Source organism: Podarcis pityusensis, assembly GCF_964106645.2.
Source record: "Podarcis pityusensis genome assembly, chromosome: 5".
NCBI lineage: Eukaryota > Metazoa > Chordata > Lepidosauria > Squamata > Lacertidae > Podarcis > Podarcis pityusensis.
The window spans coordinates 40,954,763-40,976,682 of record NC_138032.1 but is presented as its reverse complement, the minus strand read 5'-3'; the positions used below and the strand labels follow the sequence as shown (position 1 = coordinate 40,976,682).

Below are 21,920 nucleotides of genomic sequence, written 5' to 3'. Positions count from 1 at the left end.
AATAAGCAGAATTCTCATTTTTGGGTTTGTATATATACAGTATAGGAAATCTAACTTCCATAGAAGAATGTTAGCACAGGGAAAGCTTCTTATAATAATTCTCTGTGAAAGCATGCAGTAATATAGGATCTTTGATACCACCAGCAAAAGGGGAAAGTGAGCTATACAACCAACTGAAGGACTGATGCCAATTTAACACTTTTTTCCATTTGAGTAAAGAAAGCAGCTGTTTTGATATGCTGTGGTTGATTTGAAGCAGCAAGCTAAGCATACGAAGTTACATTACAGAGCAAGGGCAGGGAACCTGGGGCTCTCTGAATGTGCAGATGCTCCATCATCTACAGCTAGCATAGGCAACTGGAAGGTAAGATGGGAACTTTGAGACCTGTAGTTGTTCCAAGAAAAAAAAAAACAAGACTAAAGGACCACGATAAGCAACACAGTCAATCTTTATTGAAAACTGAAGTATTAATACATAACAATTCCTGTTACATAAACGTGCTTTTAAGAATTTAACTCTGAGCTCATCTACTCATTGGATTGCATAAAAATAAAAATGAATTTTACACAGTTGGCTCAGAATGAAATTGCCACTCCTATGTGTTGATGCAATATAGTTCAATGCAGATATGATGCTTTAAACTGGTTCTGGAAGACAACATTGACCTAAACTTGGAAAAAGTACCAATACAACTGCTTTAAGACAGTCTTCTTTAAAAAAAAAAAGTTATAAAAAAAGGAAACCTGTGTCTTATTTCATAACAAACACTATTACTGGGGCCTCTTGCACCTCTGTTGCATGCACTCCCCCTTTTCACCCCACAAGGGCAGCCAATAATAGCACTACAATAAAATCCCACTAACAAATCCATTCTACTAAAAACAAGTCTGTACAGCAGCAAGCTAAATGAAACTTCCCCGGTTTGCTTGCTAAGTGCTCAAAAGTCACATCAGATTGGAAAAAACCACACAGATCATGTCGGGTAATTAGAGGTCAAACTATTTAGAATATTTTGATACACTAAGTTGGCTCCTGACACTGTGATACTCAAAATGTATTCCAAGTCACATTAGAAAGGGTCAGATACCCCCCTGCCTTCACTATCCTGAAAAGGCAGTTCAAGAATCTTGATGGTTTGAGATATTAATGCAAAAACATGCTTATGTAGCTTTTCTCCCTTCCATTTCTATTGAAGACTTACAGCCTGACTAAAGAGGTCCTTCACAGATGACTCAAGACACACATGCAGTTTCCTTGCCTGCACAACCTTCCTTCTCCACTTCAGAATGAAGGGGGTTTTACAGGCTGAAAAAGTAGTATCTGTACAGCACCACTCAAGTTAGTAAGCAAGGGGCTTGGAAAAAGCTCCATGTGCAGACACCCATGGAGAAAACCCCCACAACCGAACTCTGGATTTGGCGCTTAGTATTTTACATGCACAGACAGAAATGGCATTTGTACTATTTGATGTATTCTAGCAGAGTTACCCGATAGAAAATGCTATGGTGAGCCTTCACAACTATCAAGAAGTTAGTTAAAACCTCTATATGGATGCCGACTTCTTTCAGAAGCAGCCGCTAAATACCGTGTATTTACCTAACAGTGCCAACTCACCATTTTCATATAAGCAATTTAGATATTCTGCTTTGCGTAGAACAGTGTCATCCAATTTCCCTGCATTTTAATAAAACAAATTAAGCTAGCTTTACAATACTGTGCTCAACCAAGAGGAACACTGCTCATTTGATACACATAGGAGAAAGATTTGCCTAATCAATTCAAAATTCTATACAGAAATTAAGATCTGTGAACATTGGCTGACATGGAATATCCCTATGCAAATACCGTTCCATAAAATTTAACCAGATTACAAGTGTTGCATTCTAAGTGGCTTTTCATTTACAGGAATTCAGCTGAAGTGAATCCCACCAAACAATATTTCCATTATAGCATCATGCTACCTTTCATGGTTACTTTATGAGCTTGTCAGAGTACTTGAATTTCTGTAGCCTTCAACAATATTTTAGTTACACATTTATAATCAGGATTAATAATTGAGGTTTAGTTTCCTGTCAGTAGGTTAGTGCTAAACACCACTGACTAAATCTACCAATTCTTAGGCAAATGATGTTTCCATAGAATGTGACTATTTTGCTATTTTGCTCTTCTTTAAAAAAGAGACACTTAGAACGCTGTGTTATCTACCTTGGGAACGTCTCCTAAATGATACTTTGAACATTATTCAAAAACATAACTTTTGAAGTTTAAAAGCCCAGATCCTTTTGTTTTCTGTTATTGCTGTAATTTTTGATTACATTTAAGGCTGCGTTCATTTGAAAAAGCAGCTTGATTTGAGCCTTGTCTACACTGCATTAGCTCCCTTTATAACTTTCTGGGAAGCTCCAATGCAGCCACGTACTAAAAATTTGAGGTTTTACCCCACCCACCCATGCGCACCACCCGCCCAGGAATTCTAAAACAGGGAATGGAACAAACAGCAGAAGAAAGAATTCCACAACACCTCCTGCTGCCTATAACCCACTTGAAGTACAAACTTTCAGTTTCATATTCATGCTTTTTATTATTTGCAACAATATACCAAGCTATATACACCCCCCTCATCACTGTGCTTTTGGTTACTTCCCTATTGACTGTAATGGAGGCATGGAACTACCTCCCAAAAAATGCCCTCTCCCTCCCTCCCACCCACAGATTAGAATTTCTGGAAGGTGCAGTATCTTTTGCAAAAAGTACTATCCCCCCCCCCCCTTGCAGATGAATCCCAAAACACAACTTAGAAAAAAGTGCTCAAGTGAGATCACCTAGAAAGCTGTTACTACTACTGTGTCCAAAAAAGCAAGAGGAAGCATTTGGAAATCTGAAGCTTGAGGAGAATAAATTATAACTTGTCCTTACCATTCACAAAGTGCTGCATTAGCTGAAGAGAGTTCAGAGCATTTAAGAGACTGAAGGCAGCAGTGCTTCCATTTGTTTTCAACATGTCCCCAACAAAGCCGTATTTTCAATGCTCATATCTGTGGCAAGAAATATTTTATTCTAAACTTGCTAAAATGGACATTTGCCCACACTGGATGATCACTAGGTCTGTGGAGCACTTTGAAAATAAGAATTACAGATCAATTTCACAAATGGTATAGCTAAGCAGACTCGTCCAAAGCAGTACAGACTCCAAATGGTAGGGGTAGGATTTTGCTGTTGTTGTTCTCTGCATATGGGACTTTCTAAACTGCAACAAGTGCTCAAGATTAAAATTTAAATATCTTAATTTTTTGTTGTGCTAAAGGCATTTGGATCAAGGGGGCCATCTACAATGTGCTCCTTGGAAAATTAACTTTATAAAACCTTACACTCAAACAAAAACACGAAGAGTGTCTATTATAAAATAAAGTTATCAAGGCCCTCACCTCTACAAGGATACGAGATGTAGAACCCTCCTGCCTCAGGAAAATATAGGACGGCAGCATTAAAATCAGCATGCATACTACACAGAAGTAGCTGCCAAATGCGATTTAAAAACTGATCATCCCAAAATAAAGTACAGGGATACTCAATCTCACAATTAAAAAAAGAGAAGCTTTTTGAGTAGTCTACCAACACTATAACCTAACATACAAATACCAACTTTTAACGGAACATTTTATAACCACTTACAGCATAATTTGTTGTACGCTGGAAATACTAGGAAAATAATGTCCTGTTACTGTTTACCTAAATGGTGCCAATTTAAAGAAAGCCCTTGATTGCATTTAGCACTGAAACTAAACTAAAAATAAAATCTCATAATAATTTTGGTACACAAGTGGTTTCCAAGACTAGCCCTATCTCCCCACGGAATTGACTTAGGAACTTTTATAAAAACTTAAAAGTCATAGGCAAGGAATTCAGGAGTCACTCGCTGCAATGAAACACTGCATCTGCTTTCTTAATTTACTGTCTTCTAAATGCAATTTAGGAAGCAATAAGGATATGATAGGAGATTATGCCAAAATACTAATTAATGTCTTTGTACTTGATCACTTTCTAATTCAGTACTCATTTTTGGAACTCTTCCATCATGACAACTCCTACCACACTTTGTTCATAATCTATGCTGCGAGGAAACCAAGCCAAGTAAAATATTTTCAAATGGCTTGTTTGCCTTTACCATATCTAACATGTAGTTGAATTCCTTCCTATTTACATTAGTACATTTTACAAAAGCAAACTGGTTGAAATTGAAATTTTTTTAGCTGACCAGGACTGGTAAGAAAAATTATCTTGGGGTGGGGTGGGGATTGGAACCAAAGGAAATCTGATTCTACCAGAAGTGCGGAAATTTCTTTTGGACATATCATTTAAAACTGTGATTTGATTTTTTTAAAGGAGGCAAGCCATTATGTAGATAGATTTTCCACCTAATATTCTAATGAAGTATACCTTGATGATTTATAGACAAGCTGCTTTTGCCACTGATAACCACACTTCCTGCAAAATTTCATTCTTGTCCTTAAGAATGTTTATGCAACACTGAATCTAACCCCCTCCCACTGGAAGAAAAAAGGAAATGGAAAAAAAGGTATGCTTGGTAAACTGATTCTCTGCAAACTATGAACTAATTTTCCAGTCACTGAACTAGGAAAGGAAAATATCACTTAACAGTGCCCCCTTGAACTGGTGCCTTCATCAACTGAAAGTTGCTAATGTATATTATGTTTTTCTATGAAAAAAATCACTGTCACAATTCTACCTCTTAAGACCCTGCATACATTACAACAGTGCATTAGTGATACAAATTGTAAAATACTTTTCGGCTCCTTTGGATTTTGCATATGACATTTTTTTTTTTGCATCAGTCACAGCAGGTAGATTGAGCAAGCTTTGTGTGTTCTTAGACATGCATTCAACTAGATATGATCAATAAATTTATACTCCCTTTAATCATTATAATGAGCTAAAAATTGCAAGACAGTCCACAAAACAGGATTTGCTTTAAGACTAACTGCTGGAGTTCCAAGATGTAAGATATGCAGCACTGGGAAATCTTCAGTGATGTGGAATTAGTGTTTAGCAAAGGATTGCAAGCATTCAGAAGAAATAAGTCCTGGTTGGAGGCATGAGGGCTTCAGCACCAACTTTTAAACCTCAGTTACTTGATTGCATATCTCCCATCTTCAAACCTACATTCAAAGAAGGGTAAGAAGGCAACTAAGTAAATGTCTGACCTCGTGTAACAAGATCTATGCAATGTCAAATATAGAAACAATTCAAATGTGGCACATAATAGTTACTTCTGCACTCAGACTCGCCTTGTTCCATATACTCACCAAGAACTGGCAGATTCATAGCTTCTGCTCAAAAGAAAGATAGCCCTATTCTTCTGTCTGCCTCCTCAATCTAACCTAGCAGATTTCACTTTCAGAGCTCATCTATCCAACTTGTATTAGAAAGCCTAGAAACCCCATGACTCAAGACAGCCAGATTCTGCAAATGGATCAGAACATTTCTAGCAGAATAATCAGATCCTCAGTCAAAGAGATATATGTAAAATGTTAAAGCAAAAATCAACAGTAAATGCCCTGTTTCAGGCAGTTAACAGCTGCTCAAAGCTTGTTTTAACTTTAAGATAGTCAGGAAAATTGAATGAGGGAGACCCTTCCATCAGGGAACTCCATGTGCTGCTGGATCATATTAATAGGCAGTGCAGATGTTAGCCAAAGCTAACTCTCATCAGTACTCCCCACTGAAGCCCACACAGTTCCGAATCCAAATGCCGAATTCAAAAATTTCTCTGCCAAGTATTCATCCAAGGAGCCCAAAGCACAAAAGCGACATAGGTGGGTCTTTAACCAGGTAAATAAATCTTGCTTCATTTTATTTTTAAATTTCTTTTGTATAGAGTGAAAAACTATACATGGATATGACACTCTTCAGAAAGCCAAACCGCTGTGGTTGTAAAACGTTCTTTCCCAGAAACAAGCAATGTTTAAGAACATATAACCGAGCCTGACATTTACAGGTGACACATACCAACACACCTACTATCAAAAAGTTATAACTTCTCCTGTGACTTGTGCTAGATCTCTAGCAAAGACGTTGCTATGATTGATACAACCATGCCAGTACTTACACTGTGTGGTAATCACCACTGTGGGGGCACGTAGCTATAGGTTGGCGTTCCTGGGGCCCGATAGGTGGGCATTGTAACTGGGTGTGGGGCTACAGGAGTTGGGGAATGCGTTGTCAACAAGGTACCTGAGGAGCAAAAAATATTTTCATAATAAAGTTGCTTTAATTTAGAAGTCAACATATCTATAAAAACTTAGTAAAGGTAAAGGGACCCCTGACCATTAGGTCCAGTCGTGGCCAACTCTGAGGTTGCGGCGCTCATCTCGCTTTATTGGCCGAGGGAGCTGGCGTACAGCTTCCAGGTCATGTGGCCAGCATGACTAAGCTGCTTCTGGCGAACCAGAGCAGCACATGAAAACGCCGTTTACCTTCCCGCTGGAGCGGTACCTATTTATCTACTTGCACTTTGACATGCTTTCGAACTGCTGGGTTGGCAGGAGCTGGGACCAAGCAATGGGAGCTCACCCCGTCGCAGGGATTCGAACCGCCGACCTTCTGATCAGCAAGTCACATAGGGTTTAAAAGGAACATCGTTTTGCAAGGCCATGTGTCCCTTTTGCTCACCCCCCCCCAATTTTGTAGCAAAAAAAGGAGAGAAAGTTACACACTGAGAGGCAGGTATATCATCTTAGTTCGGGGCCGAGACAGTGTGTCTCATGAAGCTACTTCATGAGTTACACGGAACAGGAAAGGTTTTTAGGAAGATAGTTAGCCTCTCCCACTCCCTGCCCCAAGTACATCCTCTGAGCAGCTCTTCAGCTTGCAGTATTTCCCCACTGTATAAAAATGCTTCATATAAAATTTATCAGTAGAATTGGGTGACATGGTTCACAAGTCAAACTAAGCCAAATCATGGCTCTGAAGGAACACATGACTGTGTGAGATTTGAGAGAGGGGATCAAAGTCACTTTGTGCCTCCCCATTGCTCTACTGGCTGTGACCATGGTTTGGTTTAGAATGTTGTCTAAACCTGGGATCACGGCTTAGCTCTCCTGGACAGACCTTAAGCTGTGTAAACCATAGGGCAAACAGATTGTGGTTAGTCTGTGGAAAGCTAAACCACGACCCCTGGTTCACAGAACACACTAAATCAAGCCATGACTCAGGGCAGAATAACCAAGGAAGAGTAAAGTGGCCACAATCTTTGCCCCTGGAACCCCCACACTAAGCGATGTGTGAACCAGGCCAAAGTCTCAAGTTAAAATCCAACCACCACTCAAGTGTATGGGCAGCAGATTTTAGAGTAGTTAATGCACATTAACTTGTGAAACTCAAGTGCTACAGGATCTAGTCCTAAGTGGCATTTTTTAAAAGTATCGATCTCAGTCATGGTAGCCAAGAAAGTTCAGATATTCAATATCCACTTATCACAAGTTGCACGATAATTTACATGCAATATCAAACTGGCCACACTGATTGCTATCAAGTGACACTAAATACTGACCCTGGTCCAGAATGCAGTATAACAAAAATTTATTTACCTGCTGACATTGCCATTGTGGTCCCAGCCACCATTCCCATAGTGACACCATTTCCTCTGGGGGGCGGAATTGGTGCTGGGTACATAGTTGCTGGCATTCCATTGGGTTGCACAACTGTAGTGTGATGAATTACGTGGGGTGGTGCTGCATATAAAGGCTGTGTGTAATAAGTGCCTTGCTGTTGGAAAAAAATAGTTGGTTTAGTAAAATCCTTGCCACCACTGCATGCAACCTAAAAGGGCACACAAAACTATTTCAGGTAAAATACCATTAAGTACAGACCACAGATATAAATTGGAGTGGTGGGGTGTGTGAGAGAGATCAAAGGGAGAAAATTACATCTCTTTCCTCCTCTGACATTACAACTCAGGTGGGAGTTGGACCCCTGAAAAAACAAACCAACCCACTACACTTGCCTTGTTAATCTCTAATTGAACTGTCATTATTCTCACACCTGAAGTCTCACATTTTGTTTCCAAAAAGCAAGATCACCTTTCTACTGAGATCCTGTAATTTTATCAGCTTAAATCTTTGGGATAGTTTAATAAAGCAGGGTTATCTTTCTTTTTTGCTTCACCCTGCATGCCACAAGGCAGTAATTCAGAATCTAGACGTTTATGTCTATTGTTTGTATTTGCAACTATTTCTCTTAAGAGAAAACAAGCATTTTAAAGATGGAGTTCATTCACAAGCCTGTTTCTATGCATGTTTATTTTTGTCTGAAGTTTGTCTCTGACATCTGTTAGGAAAGGGTGCACAGGAAGGTAGCTTTAGGTATATATTTATATGTGAATCTGGTCAAGTACAACACCCGCAACTGGGGACTTGCATAAAGCTAAAAGATTCCTTGCACACAGAAATCTAGACACCCAGGGGAAGGATTATATATAGCTTTTTACATCTGTGTTTTTATATCCATGGAGTCTTAATGTGTGCAATGTTCCTACTTGCCATCTGATTGGCAAAGCTCAGTTGCAGGTTTACACCTCAGTTATTTGTAGGCAGAGATTTTGAGGAAAGGTGAAAATTGAACCTAGAGGAGAGGGTGGAAGGCACAGAAAAAACCTTTTCAGCTGAAGCAAGTAATTTTATCCATCTTGATACTTATTTTTAGGCCCCATTTTAAAAAGAGCTCATTTAGTATTTATATAAATGCAAATCTTTCTTCCATGGTACTCGAGACAACATACATATGGTTCTCAAGCAGTCTCTCACTCAAGGCACCAGCCAGACCCAGGTCTCCTTAGCTGCAGCAAGTTTACTGTTTCATGTGCCTTCCTTCAGATCATTCAACTGAACCTTTTCTAAAGAATTGATTTATAAAATTTCCATGCTGATACTGGGATGCGTGGCCTACATTACTGAACTTCTATGCCTTGCCACACAGCAGCCATATTTACCAAAACAATAACATCACCACATATTTCCAAGAATGATAACGCTCAGAGAAATCAGATATTCCCACAAGTACAGTAACCTAACAGAGTAATGTAAAGCAAGAGCAACCAAAGTCAAAACTTTCTGCACAACACACTGATTCTACAGAAAACACTAACAGAGTAGAGAAGGATAGCATCCTGGGCTGTTACAGAATTAATGCAAACAGTAAATCTATACTTTTTACCTGTGCATATGGATTCTGCTGTGGATAGGCACTTCGAACCGGATACACTGCAGTCTGATAGGGGTTGGGTGATGAAGAATAGGGAGGCACTGCACCACTGGTAGGTGAACAGGAGACTTTATATGGTGTGCCTGGTGTATAACCTATAAACAGAAAAAAAAAACCAAATTTAATCTTTTTGCTGAGCTTTAATCAGATTTATTTAACACACCTGGGCACAAATGTGAGCCTTCCATTAAGCCGTTTGAATGCACATACATGCTTTCATAATTTCTAACAATCAAGCAGATTAATAAACCACAAGAATTGGTAACATCCATTAAATTTTCTAGTGAAATAGAACCTGCTACCATACACAATTCAATAATCAAAAACAACAACAACAGAATATCAAAGAGTAGTACAGGTATTAAGGTTGGTCAATATAGTACTTGGGTTTTAGGTAAAGCACAACAGTTAGGTAAAGTTAGGTAAAGCACAACAGAAGTGTTGCACTTTATTTACCAGATTAAAAATAATAATACGAGGCAGCAAATATTTATAACTTTGGAATACTCTGCCAATAGATTCAGCAGGCCCCCTTCTGTTTCAGCTTTTAAATAGGTGCTGAAAACTTTTCTGTTCTGTCAGGCTTATGAGGGCAATTAAGAATACGTCTTTCCACAATAGTTAGCCAATTTTGGATTTATTTTTTTTGTATGGTTTTATGTATAGTTATAAACCACTCTTATTTATTTATTTTATAAATAGAAGTATATATACTTATAACCAAATAAATAAAACAAAACAAGTCTATTCACTTTGCAAAACTGATTATGGTTGAAGTTAGATTACACAATCCATTTTGAAGTGCTTTTATACAGATTTCTGATAACCATGATGCATAGCACTATTTTAATATAGCTGCCATTCACCTAGCTAGACGCATTGTGATATTTCCACTAAGTTTTTCACTTCAGGGGTGACAGAGGGATGGGGAGATATAGGGAAAACGAACAACACTCATCTTGTAATAATATCTTACAAGAACTTTCTTTAGATCTTGGAATACAAATACACACAGAGCAAAAAACAATAATCCTGGATCCAGAACAGATCTGAACCTGGTTGCTAAAACCCCCGGGGGTGGGGGTGGGGGCAAGGTGTTCAAGAGGATGGTGGCTAATTCTAAAATTGGGTAGGATGTGGAGCTGGACGGACAAGGCACAATGATTAAAAAATGGAGGGATGCCTTGGTTCAAACAACCCTTGACCACCTTTTGCTCCAATAATCAAGAAAAATAATGGCTATGCAGTGCACCTTCCTTCTCCACCCCACCCCCAGCAACAGCAATCAGGGATACTGTGCACTGGCAAACAGTCCATTACCCAATAGATTGTAGCAGTATCCCCACATGCAGGGAATACCAAGGAAAGAATACACAGTGTAACCAGGAAGCCCCCGTTGTGCAAACCCCAGTAAACTCTGTGATGCACGAAGAAGGGAACATGGAGTACATGTTGGCGAATACCCAACACTCCTCTCCATCTTACTGCCAAAAACTTATGACTCATTTATCTTCACAGGATAAGAGCAAAAGACAAAAAGCAGAACAAACAAAATGCAGATCGTGTTCCATTGCAACTCCCTACATTGGATGATAAGGTTTAGTCTTAACTTCCTCAATATGTGAATAACCAATTGCAAGTGCCAAGGAGACTACCCATGTGAGAGTGGGAACTAGGCTGAAGAACATCAACTGGAAGAGTACACAGGAGGCAGAACCCTCTCTTGCACGTTCACCCTCTAATGAGCACCTAGTCACAGAACCCTACTGCAGGCAATACCCAATATTTACCATCCCCATGTCTCTCAACAGGGAACCAGGTTGCCTTCGACACACAGAGGGAAGAAATCATAGAATTGAAGGGACCCCAAGGGTCATCTAGTCCAACCCCCTGCAATGCAGGAAACTCAACTAAAGCATCCATGACAGATGGCCATTTAACATCATATTCCAACCCACAGCGTCATGCCTCCCAGAATCAAGGCCTATAATAGGAAACGGGAGCGGTGGAATTGTCCTAATTAATTCTCACAGTATCATGTTCCTTTCCAGAGTACATGACAGACAAATGCCATGGATGCAACAGTACCTAGCATGGAGCTGGGGAAAGATGAACCTGCTACCTCTGTCTGTCACACTCCTCTCTCAAACACAGCAACAACAAAAAGTCTGGCTACTCAGTTTCTTTGTTTCAGAAATGCTCTGCAGATGCCAAAAAATATCACTATTCCCACCCAATGCTTTATATGGTGACTTCGACATGTCTGCATACATACCTGTTTGGAATGTAGGATTTGCTGCAGGGTACATATTTGGAGAATAGGCAGGAGCAGCAGCTGCATAGCCCATTGGGAATCCAGCTAAGAGAAAGCAGTTGAAAATTACTTTTAGAAATACCTCCAATGATCTACTTGTATTGTTTTCCAAGCTTACAACTAATGAAAATAAGGTGAACAAGACTTCTTTCAATTATATCTCAGTGATGTAATCAAGCCCATGATTAATATTGTGAGGCTTCAGGCTATAAACCAGGGGCATCCAATGTCGTGCCCTCCAGATGCTGTTAGACTCTAAACCCCTCCAACCCTAGCCAGCTGTAAGGCTACAGGACACGTCTAATCATGGCCATCTAACCCCTATGCTTCCAAGCCAACTGCACAAAGATAAAAAAACTGCTTCAGTCAGCCAAAAAGAGGTTGAAATTATACAGTGCAATGTAGCCACTCTTCTGAGGAGATCTTCATAGGGTAGGCATTAACAATAAACCAAATGTATTATATAGTACAGGGGTCAGCAACCTTTTTCAGCCGTGGGCCAGTCCACCATCCCTCAAACCATGTGGTGGGTCGGACTATATATTTTTTTGGGGGGGGGGATGAACAAATTCCTGCGCCCCACAAACAGCCCAGAGATACATTTTAAATAAAAGGACACATTCTATTCATGTAAAAACACGCTGGTTCCTGGACCATCCGCAGGCCGGATTTAGAAGGCGATTGGGCCACATCCGGCCCCTGGGCCTTCGGTTGCCTACCCCTTATATAGTACATTGCCACATATGAAACGGCTATGGGTCTATTTCATTGTGTTTGTTGTCCATGCATCAGGAAGTTGTGGTCAGGTGTGGATGCCAGCCAGATGCATAGGCTACAGAATGGCAGGTGTCTATCCTTAACCTATACAATGCAAAGCCACCCCAACTCTCTAGAATTTTTTTTTAAAAAATAACCTCTGCACAGTTATACGCAACCACGTGCATTCTGCTAATTCCAAAGTCCAATTATCTGTATTTTAGATGCTAGAGGATGAGGGCTGTAAAGCACTCCCATCCACGTAATACACAGTAAATGGTAAATGCTAGGACCTTCGATATTACTACCACCCAGTATAGCACTTTTCCTTTGTATTGAGAGAACTGTTTTTAAGATTACAAAGTAGCACTGATACTAGGGACTCTTGTGGTTTGTACGAGCCTATGTGTGTAAACGAGAAATTCAGCAACAGGTCCTTAAACCCTGCTGCTGGGTGGGGGAGTCTTTTGCTTTATGACTCATTTTTGTGGACAAACCTTTTAGTGCATTTTTAACTGATGTATGCTCTACGTTTTGTAGTTTCATATTTAATATGAGTCACTTCAGGAGTTCTTTGTGGAAAGCAACACAAAGGTAAATAAAAAAATTAAAAACTCTAAATATTATTAAAGTCACCCCTAATATTCTCACTCTCAACTACTTTTTAAAATAGGGAGATATTTTAATGAGTTATAAAATAATAATTTATAATAGCATTCGAATGTATATTTTCAATGGTATGGACAGCCTGAAATGAGACAACAGCAACAGCAGACTATTTTTGGCTAACTAAGCACTTCTACATGGAGAAACAAAGGGTGAAAAGCACAATGCTTTAAAGACATGCACTGGCAGAAAACGATGTTAGGGACACAGGAAGCTACCGGGCCAGACCAGTGGCCCAACTAGCTCAGTAATGTCAACACTGAGAGCCAGTGTGGTGTAGTGGTTAAGAGCGGTAGTCTCGTAATCTGGGGAACCGGGTTCGCGTCTCCGCTCTTCCACATGCAGCTGCTGGGTGACCTTGGGCCAGTCACACTTCTTTGAAGTCTCTCAGCCCCACTCACCTCACAGAGTGTTTGTTGTGGGGGAGGAAGGGAAAGGAGAATGTTAGCCGCTTTGAGACTCCTTAAAGGGAGTGAAAGGCGGGATATCAAATCCAAATCCAAACACTGACCTAGCAGCAGTTCTGCAGGGTTTCAGGCAGAGAATCTTTCCCAGCTCTACCAGGATCAATCCTAGGACCATATGAATAGAAAGCAAATGCTCTGCCACTGAGCTATGGCCCTTCCTGTGTTCTCTTATCTGCAGTTAGTTACACGACAAAGGTTAAGCCTGCATCCAAAGCATTTTTCTATTTGTATGTATTCTTTTCAAAATAAAAAGCAAGTTCAAAACTGGCTGGGTTCAGACATCATGAAAAACCAAATTGTGGCCTTAGCCTGAATGTTAATCCCCACAACAACCCTGTGAGATAGGTTAAGAGGCTGTGACTGGCCCAAGGTCATCCAGTGAGCTTCATGACTGAGTGGGGATTTGAACCCTGATCTCTTAGGTCCTAGCCCAACATTCTAACCACTGCACCACACTGGCTTCCTAGAGTACTTCTGCTATGGAACTATATATAATTAAGTAGGTAAATAAATATTGCAAAAGCAAAATGTCACTTGGAGAAGGATCTGAAGTATTTCCCTTGGAGTTTGAACATGTTTTATTCTGGATTGCTTTATCTGATGTTTCAATGTGTTGTAAACCACTTTGAGATTCTTTTCTTTAAAATATGAATGGTATAGAAGTGAAATTAACTATAATAATAATCAAACTGCATGAAACAGTAAGTTGTTTATATGTTGCCATATAAGAAAGGTTAGTTTAAGCTAAAACAGTTAGAAACCAGCAATTTAAACTAAGGTTCAAATCACCTGCAGCTTTCAGAAATGCAGAGGTAGGAAAAAGTGTCTCCCCCAACCCAAACACTATACATGGTCCTTCCCATTCCTTGTGGCCTCAAAAGGGCAGAAACTATCAGCACAGCTCTCTGCCTAGACATAGGTTTACACTGCAGGCATTGTACATTCCCTTGACCTTATGGATTCTGGTAGATGGTACAGTCTAAGAGCAATCCTCTATTTGTGGTGGCCCTTACAGCCAAATAAAATGCCTCTGTGGTTCTGACATGACAACACACAGTCCACTTTTCTCTCTGGAGATATTTGTGCAGTCCACAGGCTATATGTGAAGTTTGTCACTCGGGTACTTACTTGGGAGTAACTACTACTACTCTACACCAATGCATCCTGAAGTTAGGTTTACTACAATGTCCAGTTTGATTAATAGACAGCACCCATTTAAGAGATTCAGTTACATACCTGGATAACCAATTCCTTTGGCATTTGCATAGGGAACCCCAGATGATCCAGGACTATAAACAGGATTCATGATTTCGGAAACTATAGGGGGGAAAGCATTTGTATAGAAAAAGAATAGGGAGTCTTAGTCATCAATGTTCAACTAAAATGTGAAGCAGTAGGAATCCAATATTATCAACTACATTTTCATTATTCTGGCATGTGCTTGCCACAAAGTCCCTCTTAATAAGTTCTTTATTTTAATGGTGCAACTAATATTTTGTTAACATATATGGCTATATGTACCTTTCATGATATCTGGGCATGTATTACATGAGATGCAATAAAACTGTCAACAGTTGTTACTGCTATCTAAAAAAAAGAACCATTTCTCAAGAGTGGTCTTTAATTTATAACAGGTAGACAAAATGGCACATCTCAAATGGTGTAATCCCAAACACATTTATTCACTCAGTAGCACAAAAGGTTAATGACACTTGCTCTCCTTTTAAGTATGCTTGGGACTGCAGTCTAAAGCACTGTAGATGAGCACAATTGACAGAGATGAGACAAGCAGTTTTTGACACTACATTTTGAAGTGTGGTTCATAGTCTGGTTTTACTTTTGAAAAAAAAGATGTCCCATATAAAGAAGGTGTCTGCCAAGAGCAAAAAGAAGCCCCACTGTGACCTATGGGGCTTACTCATTACAGCATGCTTAGGATCCCATCCTTAAGTCACCCAAGACTTGTCTTGCCATCATGTGAAATACATAATGCAACTATCTGGGAGAAATTGAGCAGTTTTCAGCAGGATGGCTGATTGGCTAGGAAAGTGTCTGGGAACCCTATGTACAGTATGTCGCCTGCAGTTCCATGATGGGGGAAAAATGTGGACTATAAATGTACTAAACAAATAAGCAAAACATACTGCTAGTTTGGCTTCTTGGTGTTCAGTCAAGAAGTAGAGCACAACAAATATAAGGTGAGACACCGGTGGCATCACCTACCACGATGTGTGAGTGTGTTCAAGCATAGTTTAAGTCAGGGTTGAGTATTATGAGAACAAGCCTCTGGCCTGAGTGCTTTCCTGCTCCTCTTGCATGGGGACAAGAAGGTGACCACAAGCCTCCACTTCCATTTTAGATTAACTGCAGTTTAGTGCCCCATGAGAAACAAACTATGATTAATCTCAGTGACGGGTGAAACAGCGCAAGTGGAAAGGTTTTCTCAACCATCCATGTAATTGAAATCAATACACACTACAGCATATAAGATCAAGCTTACACATTTCATTTTGGAAACGAAGCTATGTCCCCCAGACTACTTATGGGTAATAGTTCATAAACTTCATGAACTATGGCTTAAAGTTAATGATGGGTTGTCAATATATGCATGACAACAGCAAGCTATGATAGGGCGTTTGTACTTTTAAAATTTGTGTAAAGAAGGCAGCTGCCGTTTCTTTCACCCCTTCATGAGAAACTATCCTTGCCAAAATTCCACTTCTTTAAAAGTAAGTATCCCTGTTCTCAGTCACATATGGTAACTAGAGAGAGAAAAGCCCAATTTTCGTGTATGCTTAAAGAACCACGTTATGGCCTGTGTTGCAAGCAATTATTGAAAGCCGATTCTAGGTTTGAAATGATTGGAGGTTACAGTTGTAGAACACTGATCACAATACTCAAGGGTGCAAATATGAGGGATGTGTAAGCACCTTAACTGTGTCTTCATTTTCAACTCAAGACCTTTCAGAACTGAATCACTGGAGTGCTTTTCACACTTTTCAGAGTACTTACAGAGCAATTTAGCTCTTCTGGATTGCAGAAATCTTATGTTATTAGTCTACTGATATCAACAGAACCTACTTTCCTTCAGTGCACTTAAGACTGGGGCATAAGGGAAACAGCATCAAAAATAATAATTTTACATTGCAAAATGCTGGTAAAGTTGTGTCTGGCCCTAGCATTTTTTGAAAGACCAGAATGTACACCATTTGAATCATAATCAAAAATATTCATTTAAACTAACCTAGTGACAATAGTTTACAGAACAGAATTACAAAGAAGCATTGTACCTCCATAATTCTGAAGAAAATTATAGAAAAGTGGGTCAATGATGATTCTTCCACAGCTTGAGGCCTTAAATGCAAGATTATTCTTATAATGTTCATTTCTATATCAGCAAGAAATCAATCTTAAATGTGCAGCACTAATACTCTGGAACTCTCTGCTTATTAACATCAGGCAGGTACCTTCACTGTACTGACACCTGATAAAAACTTATTTGTTTAGGAAAGTGTACTCAATTTATTTTTTAAAAAATGTATACTTGCTGATGTTATTTTTAAATAAACATTTTAGTTATTCTACTTTATGCAAACTGCTTAAAGATGTTTATCTTTTGATTAAGTGGTCTATAAATTATGTTTAATACATAGATTAGAAAACAAGGAAACTGACCTCTAGTGTATAAATACCACTTCTGCCAATAATCCTCCTACAACATTTTGATGAAATTAGTAGTGAAACTGGGTAGGATAAACTGAGCTAAGATGAAGCTGTTTGATGAACAGAAAGCATACGTATATGGGTAAAAAAAAATCTAGACTCTTTTTGGCCTGAAGGGTGAACTGCATGTATCCCACAGATAACAGTGTTTGAGAAGTTCTGCTGTTTTATGAGCTTCAAACTTTTATAACATTTACAATTATAGGCTTCTCTAAAAAGATTATATCTGAGAAGACAGAAAGTCTAGTCAAATTAGTAGGGTGCTACTATCAACATCTTACATTTTTATGATTATGTTTAAATCCTCCTCATGTCTTTGCAAAAAATAAGCAACCTAAAGAATAAAATGTATGTGTTTAGGTGTTAGAAGAACATATGTCGTTAAAAGTTATGTGGGTACCCTGAAAACCCAAGACAAGACTAGAGTGGCAGTAGGTCTTGAAAGATGGGGAAAGTTATAGGGAAGAAACATTAGTTAAAAGAATTTCAAAACTTGACTTTCAGGACACAATGACATTCACAATGCAGTGTACAAAGTTTCTCAGTGGAAACATAACATATGAAACCATCATATTAAAGCCACATTACATTATCTCTTTAAAATAAACAATACCAATTAATTTAAAATACAGAATGAAATAAAAATGGCCAAGTTTTCTCTTTAAAAGTTTCAATAATCAAGCCACAAGTATTTTCTGAGCAAGGTAATTCCACAAATATGTGGCCACCATCAAGAATCTGGTCCTTGGTATTAATCATTACTTCTTTTATTGATAAGATAGAGAGCAGGGCCTCAGAAGATGGTCTTAAGGCCTAAGTTGGCTGTCAACTGCAGGTGGGTTCTGGTTCCAAATCAGATAACCTGGTTCCTAATCAGGCCAAAATCAAGAAAATCAGGTTGACTGCTCCGCTGACCACAAAACTAAAAACAGTAATATTCTGCTGCCTAGAAGTTGGAACTGAATGCAAATGGCCAGAGAATTGACAAAAAGAAAAACTGTAGCAGAAACAGCTGGAAAGGGTATAGTCATAGTGAAGAACAACTAACAGAAACGAGTTACTGCTCAGGGTTATGACAATGACAAGCTAAGTTGTAATGTAAGGCATTTGGTTTATTCAAGCATGATATAGATGGCACAAATATAGAAAAAGAAAAGCTCAAATACCAGATGTGAGGACACTTTAATTGTCTGCCTGTTAGCTTGTATTCAAAAAACAAAGCAAACTCCAATCTATCCCTTTCTGAGTAAGGTTAAAATCAAGGCAGCACACATGGCAGCAATGTTTCTCCATTACTATATGGTTTAAATCCTAGAGATTAGATTAAGATGAGCAGACAAGAGCCAAATATTGTTATTAAGGAAACTCTCAAACCACACTTGATAATAATTAAAACAGACAACACAAACATATTCTTTGGCTTACAATGTCATTAAAAAGTATTTTAAACAAGTGCTACCAGTCTACTGCAAATCAGTCTAAAAGGCCTTCAAGTGCTCTATTTTTATTATAGAGCTAACTATAGAGCAAGCTGGATTAAAAAATTAGGGAAAACATCATGAGGGTATCATTATGTATATTCTGTATTTGATTTTTGGACTTAGAGCCATTTCAAGGATGATCTGCCTTATCTGTGCACATATGAAACCTGAATTGGTATACCCAAATATGGAAACTAAGGTCCAACAGATATTTAAAGGATCCAGTTTAAGGAACATGGCTGCTAAGACAAGACTTGGACCTGCTTTAAACAAGTTAGCCAGTGACATATTGCAAGGACACTTGAACCTCTTTGGCAAACTGCTCCGAAACATACATAGCAAGCCTCACAATGTGCATATATAACATATGCCTCAAATGAAGTGATGGGCAGCCCAATCCTGCATATTTATTTGGAAGCATTAAGTGGCACCGTAGGGTGACAAGAAAATAGCCGTGCAATCTGGTCCACATGTCTATGTTAAAAAGCCATCAACTGCTTTCAGTGGAAGCCACCTCCATGTCAGCGTGCACAGACAGGCCTGCTGCCATTAAACACGCGAGACCCACGAAGCCCACCCACGTTAGTCAAGACTGAGCCTTGAAAGACACAGCCGGTAGGTATAACGGGCGCGATCGTCTCTCTCAGCGACCGCCTCCAATAAGCGCAAACCGGTTTAAATCCTAAAACGCCGTTTTCTTTGTCACCGCGGAGCGTCGGGGAAAAGTAAGCGGCCCAAGGAATTCCAGGGCAATTGGGCAGATCCTTTTCTGTGCAAGAGACGCAGCCTCCCCCGCTTCTAAAGCTAGGCCGAGAAAAGCCTTTAAAGTGACCTCTCCCCCCTCCCCCAGCACAAAATAGAAGGAGAAAGACCGGGGAGAGTTAAGGCGCCCGCAAAGCATCGCCGTTAAGCAGCACGGCTAGGTGCAAAAAGGGAAAGGAGAAGGGGGGGGTCGCCCCCGGAAAACGCGACGAGCAGAGCTGCTGCAGGTCGCCCGCGGGCGCGAGTCTGCGGCCCCGGCCTTGCCTCGGCCAAGCATCCCTCGCCCGGGGCCTTGCAAGGGAACTGACTGCAGCGCCGCCGGGGAGCGACTAGGCCAGCCGAGGGGAGGGAGCCCGCCGGGCAGCTGTTCTGGCCGCGGCCCCGAAAGGCTGCAGAGGCCGGGAGCTGCAGGTACGAGGACGGCCGACCACCTCGGCCTCCCCTCAGGGCAGGGGCTGCGGGGGGGGGGCGCCCGCTCCTTCGCTTACCAGACTGCGGCGCTTCGTCGCGGCGGCGGCCCCGGCCCGGCTGTCGCTCTCTCGCTCTCGGGGCCTGAGGCGGGAGGGTGCCAAGCCTGGGCGGGGTGTGTGTGTGTGTGTGTTAGTGCCGCCTGGAGCTGCCGCTACCACAACTACGAGCCCTTCCTGGCTGCGCCTTCCCGTCTCTCTCTCTCTCTCGCTCGCTCTCTCTCTCTTCCAGAGAACTGCGCAGCAACCTAGCGGCCCAAAACGTCACATCCGCCCGTCGGCTGGGTGCAGAGGATGGACGGCGGTGGCGGCGACGAGAGCCGCGCGCGCCTGAAGCCCCCCAAAGCGAGCAGAAAGCCGCTGTCACGTGCGGGGGGAGAAAGGCTCCTTCGCTGCCGCGGCTCCCTGTCACGTGGTCGGAGGAGCCGTCGCGCTCTGCTGTGCTACCCCCTCCCGCCCCCTCAAACTGCAAAAGAAGCAAAGGAGTCGACGGCTGTTTTGTTTTTTTAATTGCTATTTGTTTAGGTGGCCTCAGGGCTGGTCACGTGTAGGAGGCGCGCGCGGGCACACGCTTTCTCAGGGTCATTTGCACCTGTAGGGCACATGCTCAATATTGTCTTGGACCATCAGAGCGGGAGTGGGGAAGAGAGGAAGCTGCTTATCCCGAGGCAGGCTGATGGCCTATGTAGCTCGGTGTTGTCTGCACTGACTGGCAGCGTTTGTCCGCCCTTCCTCGACATTCTCGGGAATTGAGCTTGGGCAGTTCCCCTTGCAGAACTCGAAAGCTTGCGTGCAATTCTGTGTTATTTTGGTTGGCCTAATAAATGTATAAGGCGTACAAGACAGAGGACGGGGAAATTTCCGGGGTTACAATCACTTCAGGAGCTTGTCCTGCTCCTCCCTTCCACTACCTGTTTCTCTCATGGAGGCTGTGCAGTTGGAGAAAGAAACAGTCGTGGTTCACAATCAAAATAAAACGCTGCAATGCAGTCAGTTAAAACTTAAACTATACAATCCATTAAACACAGTCTGCATTCTTTTGCACTGCATATTTTGAGACCAGGGAGTTTTTTAAAATGTTGGAGCCGGGTAGCTATCCCAATATTGATTAAGAGCACAAAGAGATGCTCATGGCAGCCAGCCACCTTCCTGAGAGGACATGCTTGCATAACTATTTCTGTTGTTTTGGAGCCAAGGTGACTCATTCCTGTACGATAATTATTGCCCATAATACAGTTTAATAGTTAGAGGGCGGATAAGGAGGGTGCCAGAAGGCTAAAATTGTAAACTGGGAAAAGAGTTTTATTGGGTTCCTAAATCATGAAGAGATTTCTACTCACATTGAAATCAGTGCAAATAAAAGACCCCTGCAGATCTTCCGTGCTCCGCAGTGGCGTAGCGTGGGGGGTGCAGGGGGTGCAGGCCGCAGCAAGAAGAAGCTGGCAGCGGCGGCAGGTTAGGGGGCGCAAATTACTTGCCTTGCACCGGGTGCTGACAACCCACGCTACGCCGCTGGTGCTCCGTGTGGGATAGGTTGAGTGCTGAGCAGAGAAGCATTGAGGTGGGGGGCTGGGCACAGGGCTTGTATATATGCCACTGTCCACGGATTCAGCATTTGTGAGTTGGGGCAAATGTCTGAACAAATGTGAAAAGGGGATTCTGATGAAGTCAACTCTAATACACAAATGTTTACATAATAATATAGCATAACATAATAATGTTAGTTTTTCAGATGCCCCAAGACTCTTCATTGGTTTAACACAACTTGCCTTCTGGAAGTTGCTGAAAGGAAACAAAGGTGCGTGTCTTCAGAAATGCACTGCAGAACTGCATCTTACTGTTCTGTAACAAAAAACCACCTCACACAAATGTATGCATTTATAAATCTTATCTATTTGTAACTGCCATTCTTAACCAATAAAATATGTTCAGGCATTCTATATAACAAAGAGAATATGAGAGCATTCAAATCAATAATGTTTTAATATCTTTCATACAAATCAT

The 21,920-nt window shown here is 40.9% G+C and overlaps 2 protein-coding genes across 2 annotated transcripts in view; one reads left to right on the top strand and one right to left on the bottom strand.

The window, feature by feature from the left end:
* The window catches only part of KLHL6 (kelch like family member 6), a 252,558-nt gene that overhangs the window by 224,406 nt on the left and 6,232 nt on the right, over positions 1 to 21,920 (top strand). The window lies entirely within an intron of this gene.
* FAM168B (family with sequence similarity 168 member B) lies at positions 434 to 20,246 on the bottom strand. The gene is made up of 7 exons (XM_081008478.1): positions 19,938 to 20,246; positions 14,720 to 14,800; positions 11,556 to 11,639; positions 9,233 to 9,375; positions 7,609 to 7,786; positions 6,129 to 6,253; positions 434 to 5,178 (listed from the first exon to the last, which is right to left on the bottom strand). Exons 2-6 carry the CDS (start codon positions 14,787 to 14,789, stop codon positions 6,141 to 6,143), a joined length of 588 nt encoding a protein of 195 aa, XP_080864604.1. The 5' UTR covers positions 14,790 to 14,800; positions 19,938 to 20,246; the 3' UTR covers positions 434 to 5,178; positions 6,129 to 6,140.

Excerpts from the sequence above, each read along its gene's own strand:
- FAM168B (XM_081008478.1), bottom strand. The coding sequence starts at position 14,789 with ATGAATCCTGTTTATAGTCCTGGATCATCTGGGGTTCCCTATGCAAAT. Across the intron at positions 9,376-11,555 it reads AAATCCTACATTCCAAACAG|GTTATACACCAGGCACACCA; the intron begins GTATGTATGCAG and ends TTCTGTTTATAG. Across the intron at positions 7,787-9,232 it reads AGCAGAATCCATATGCACAG|CAAGGCACTTATTACACACA; the intron begins GTAAAAAGTATA and ends TTTTTCCAACAG.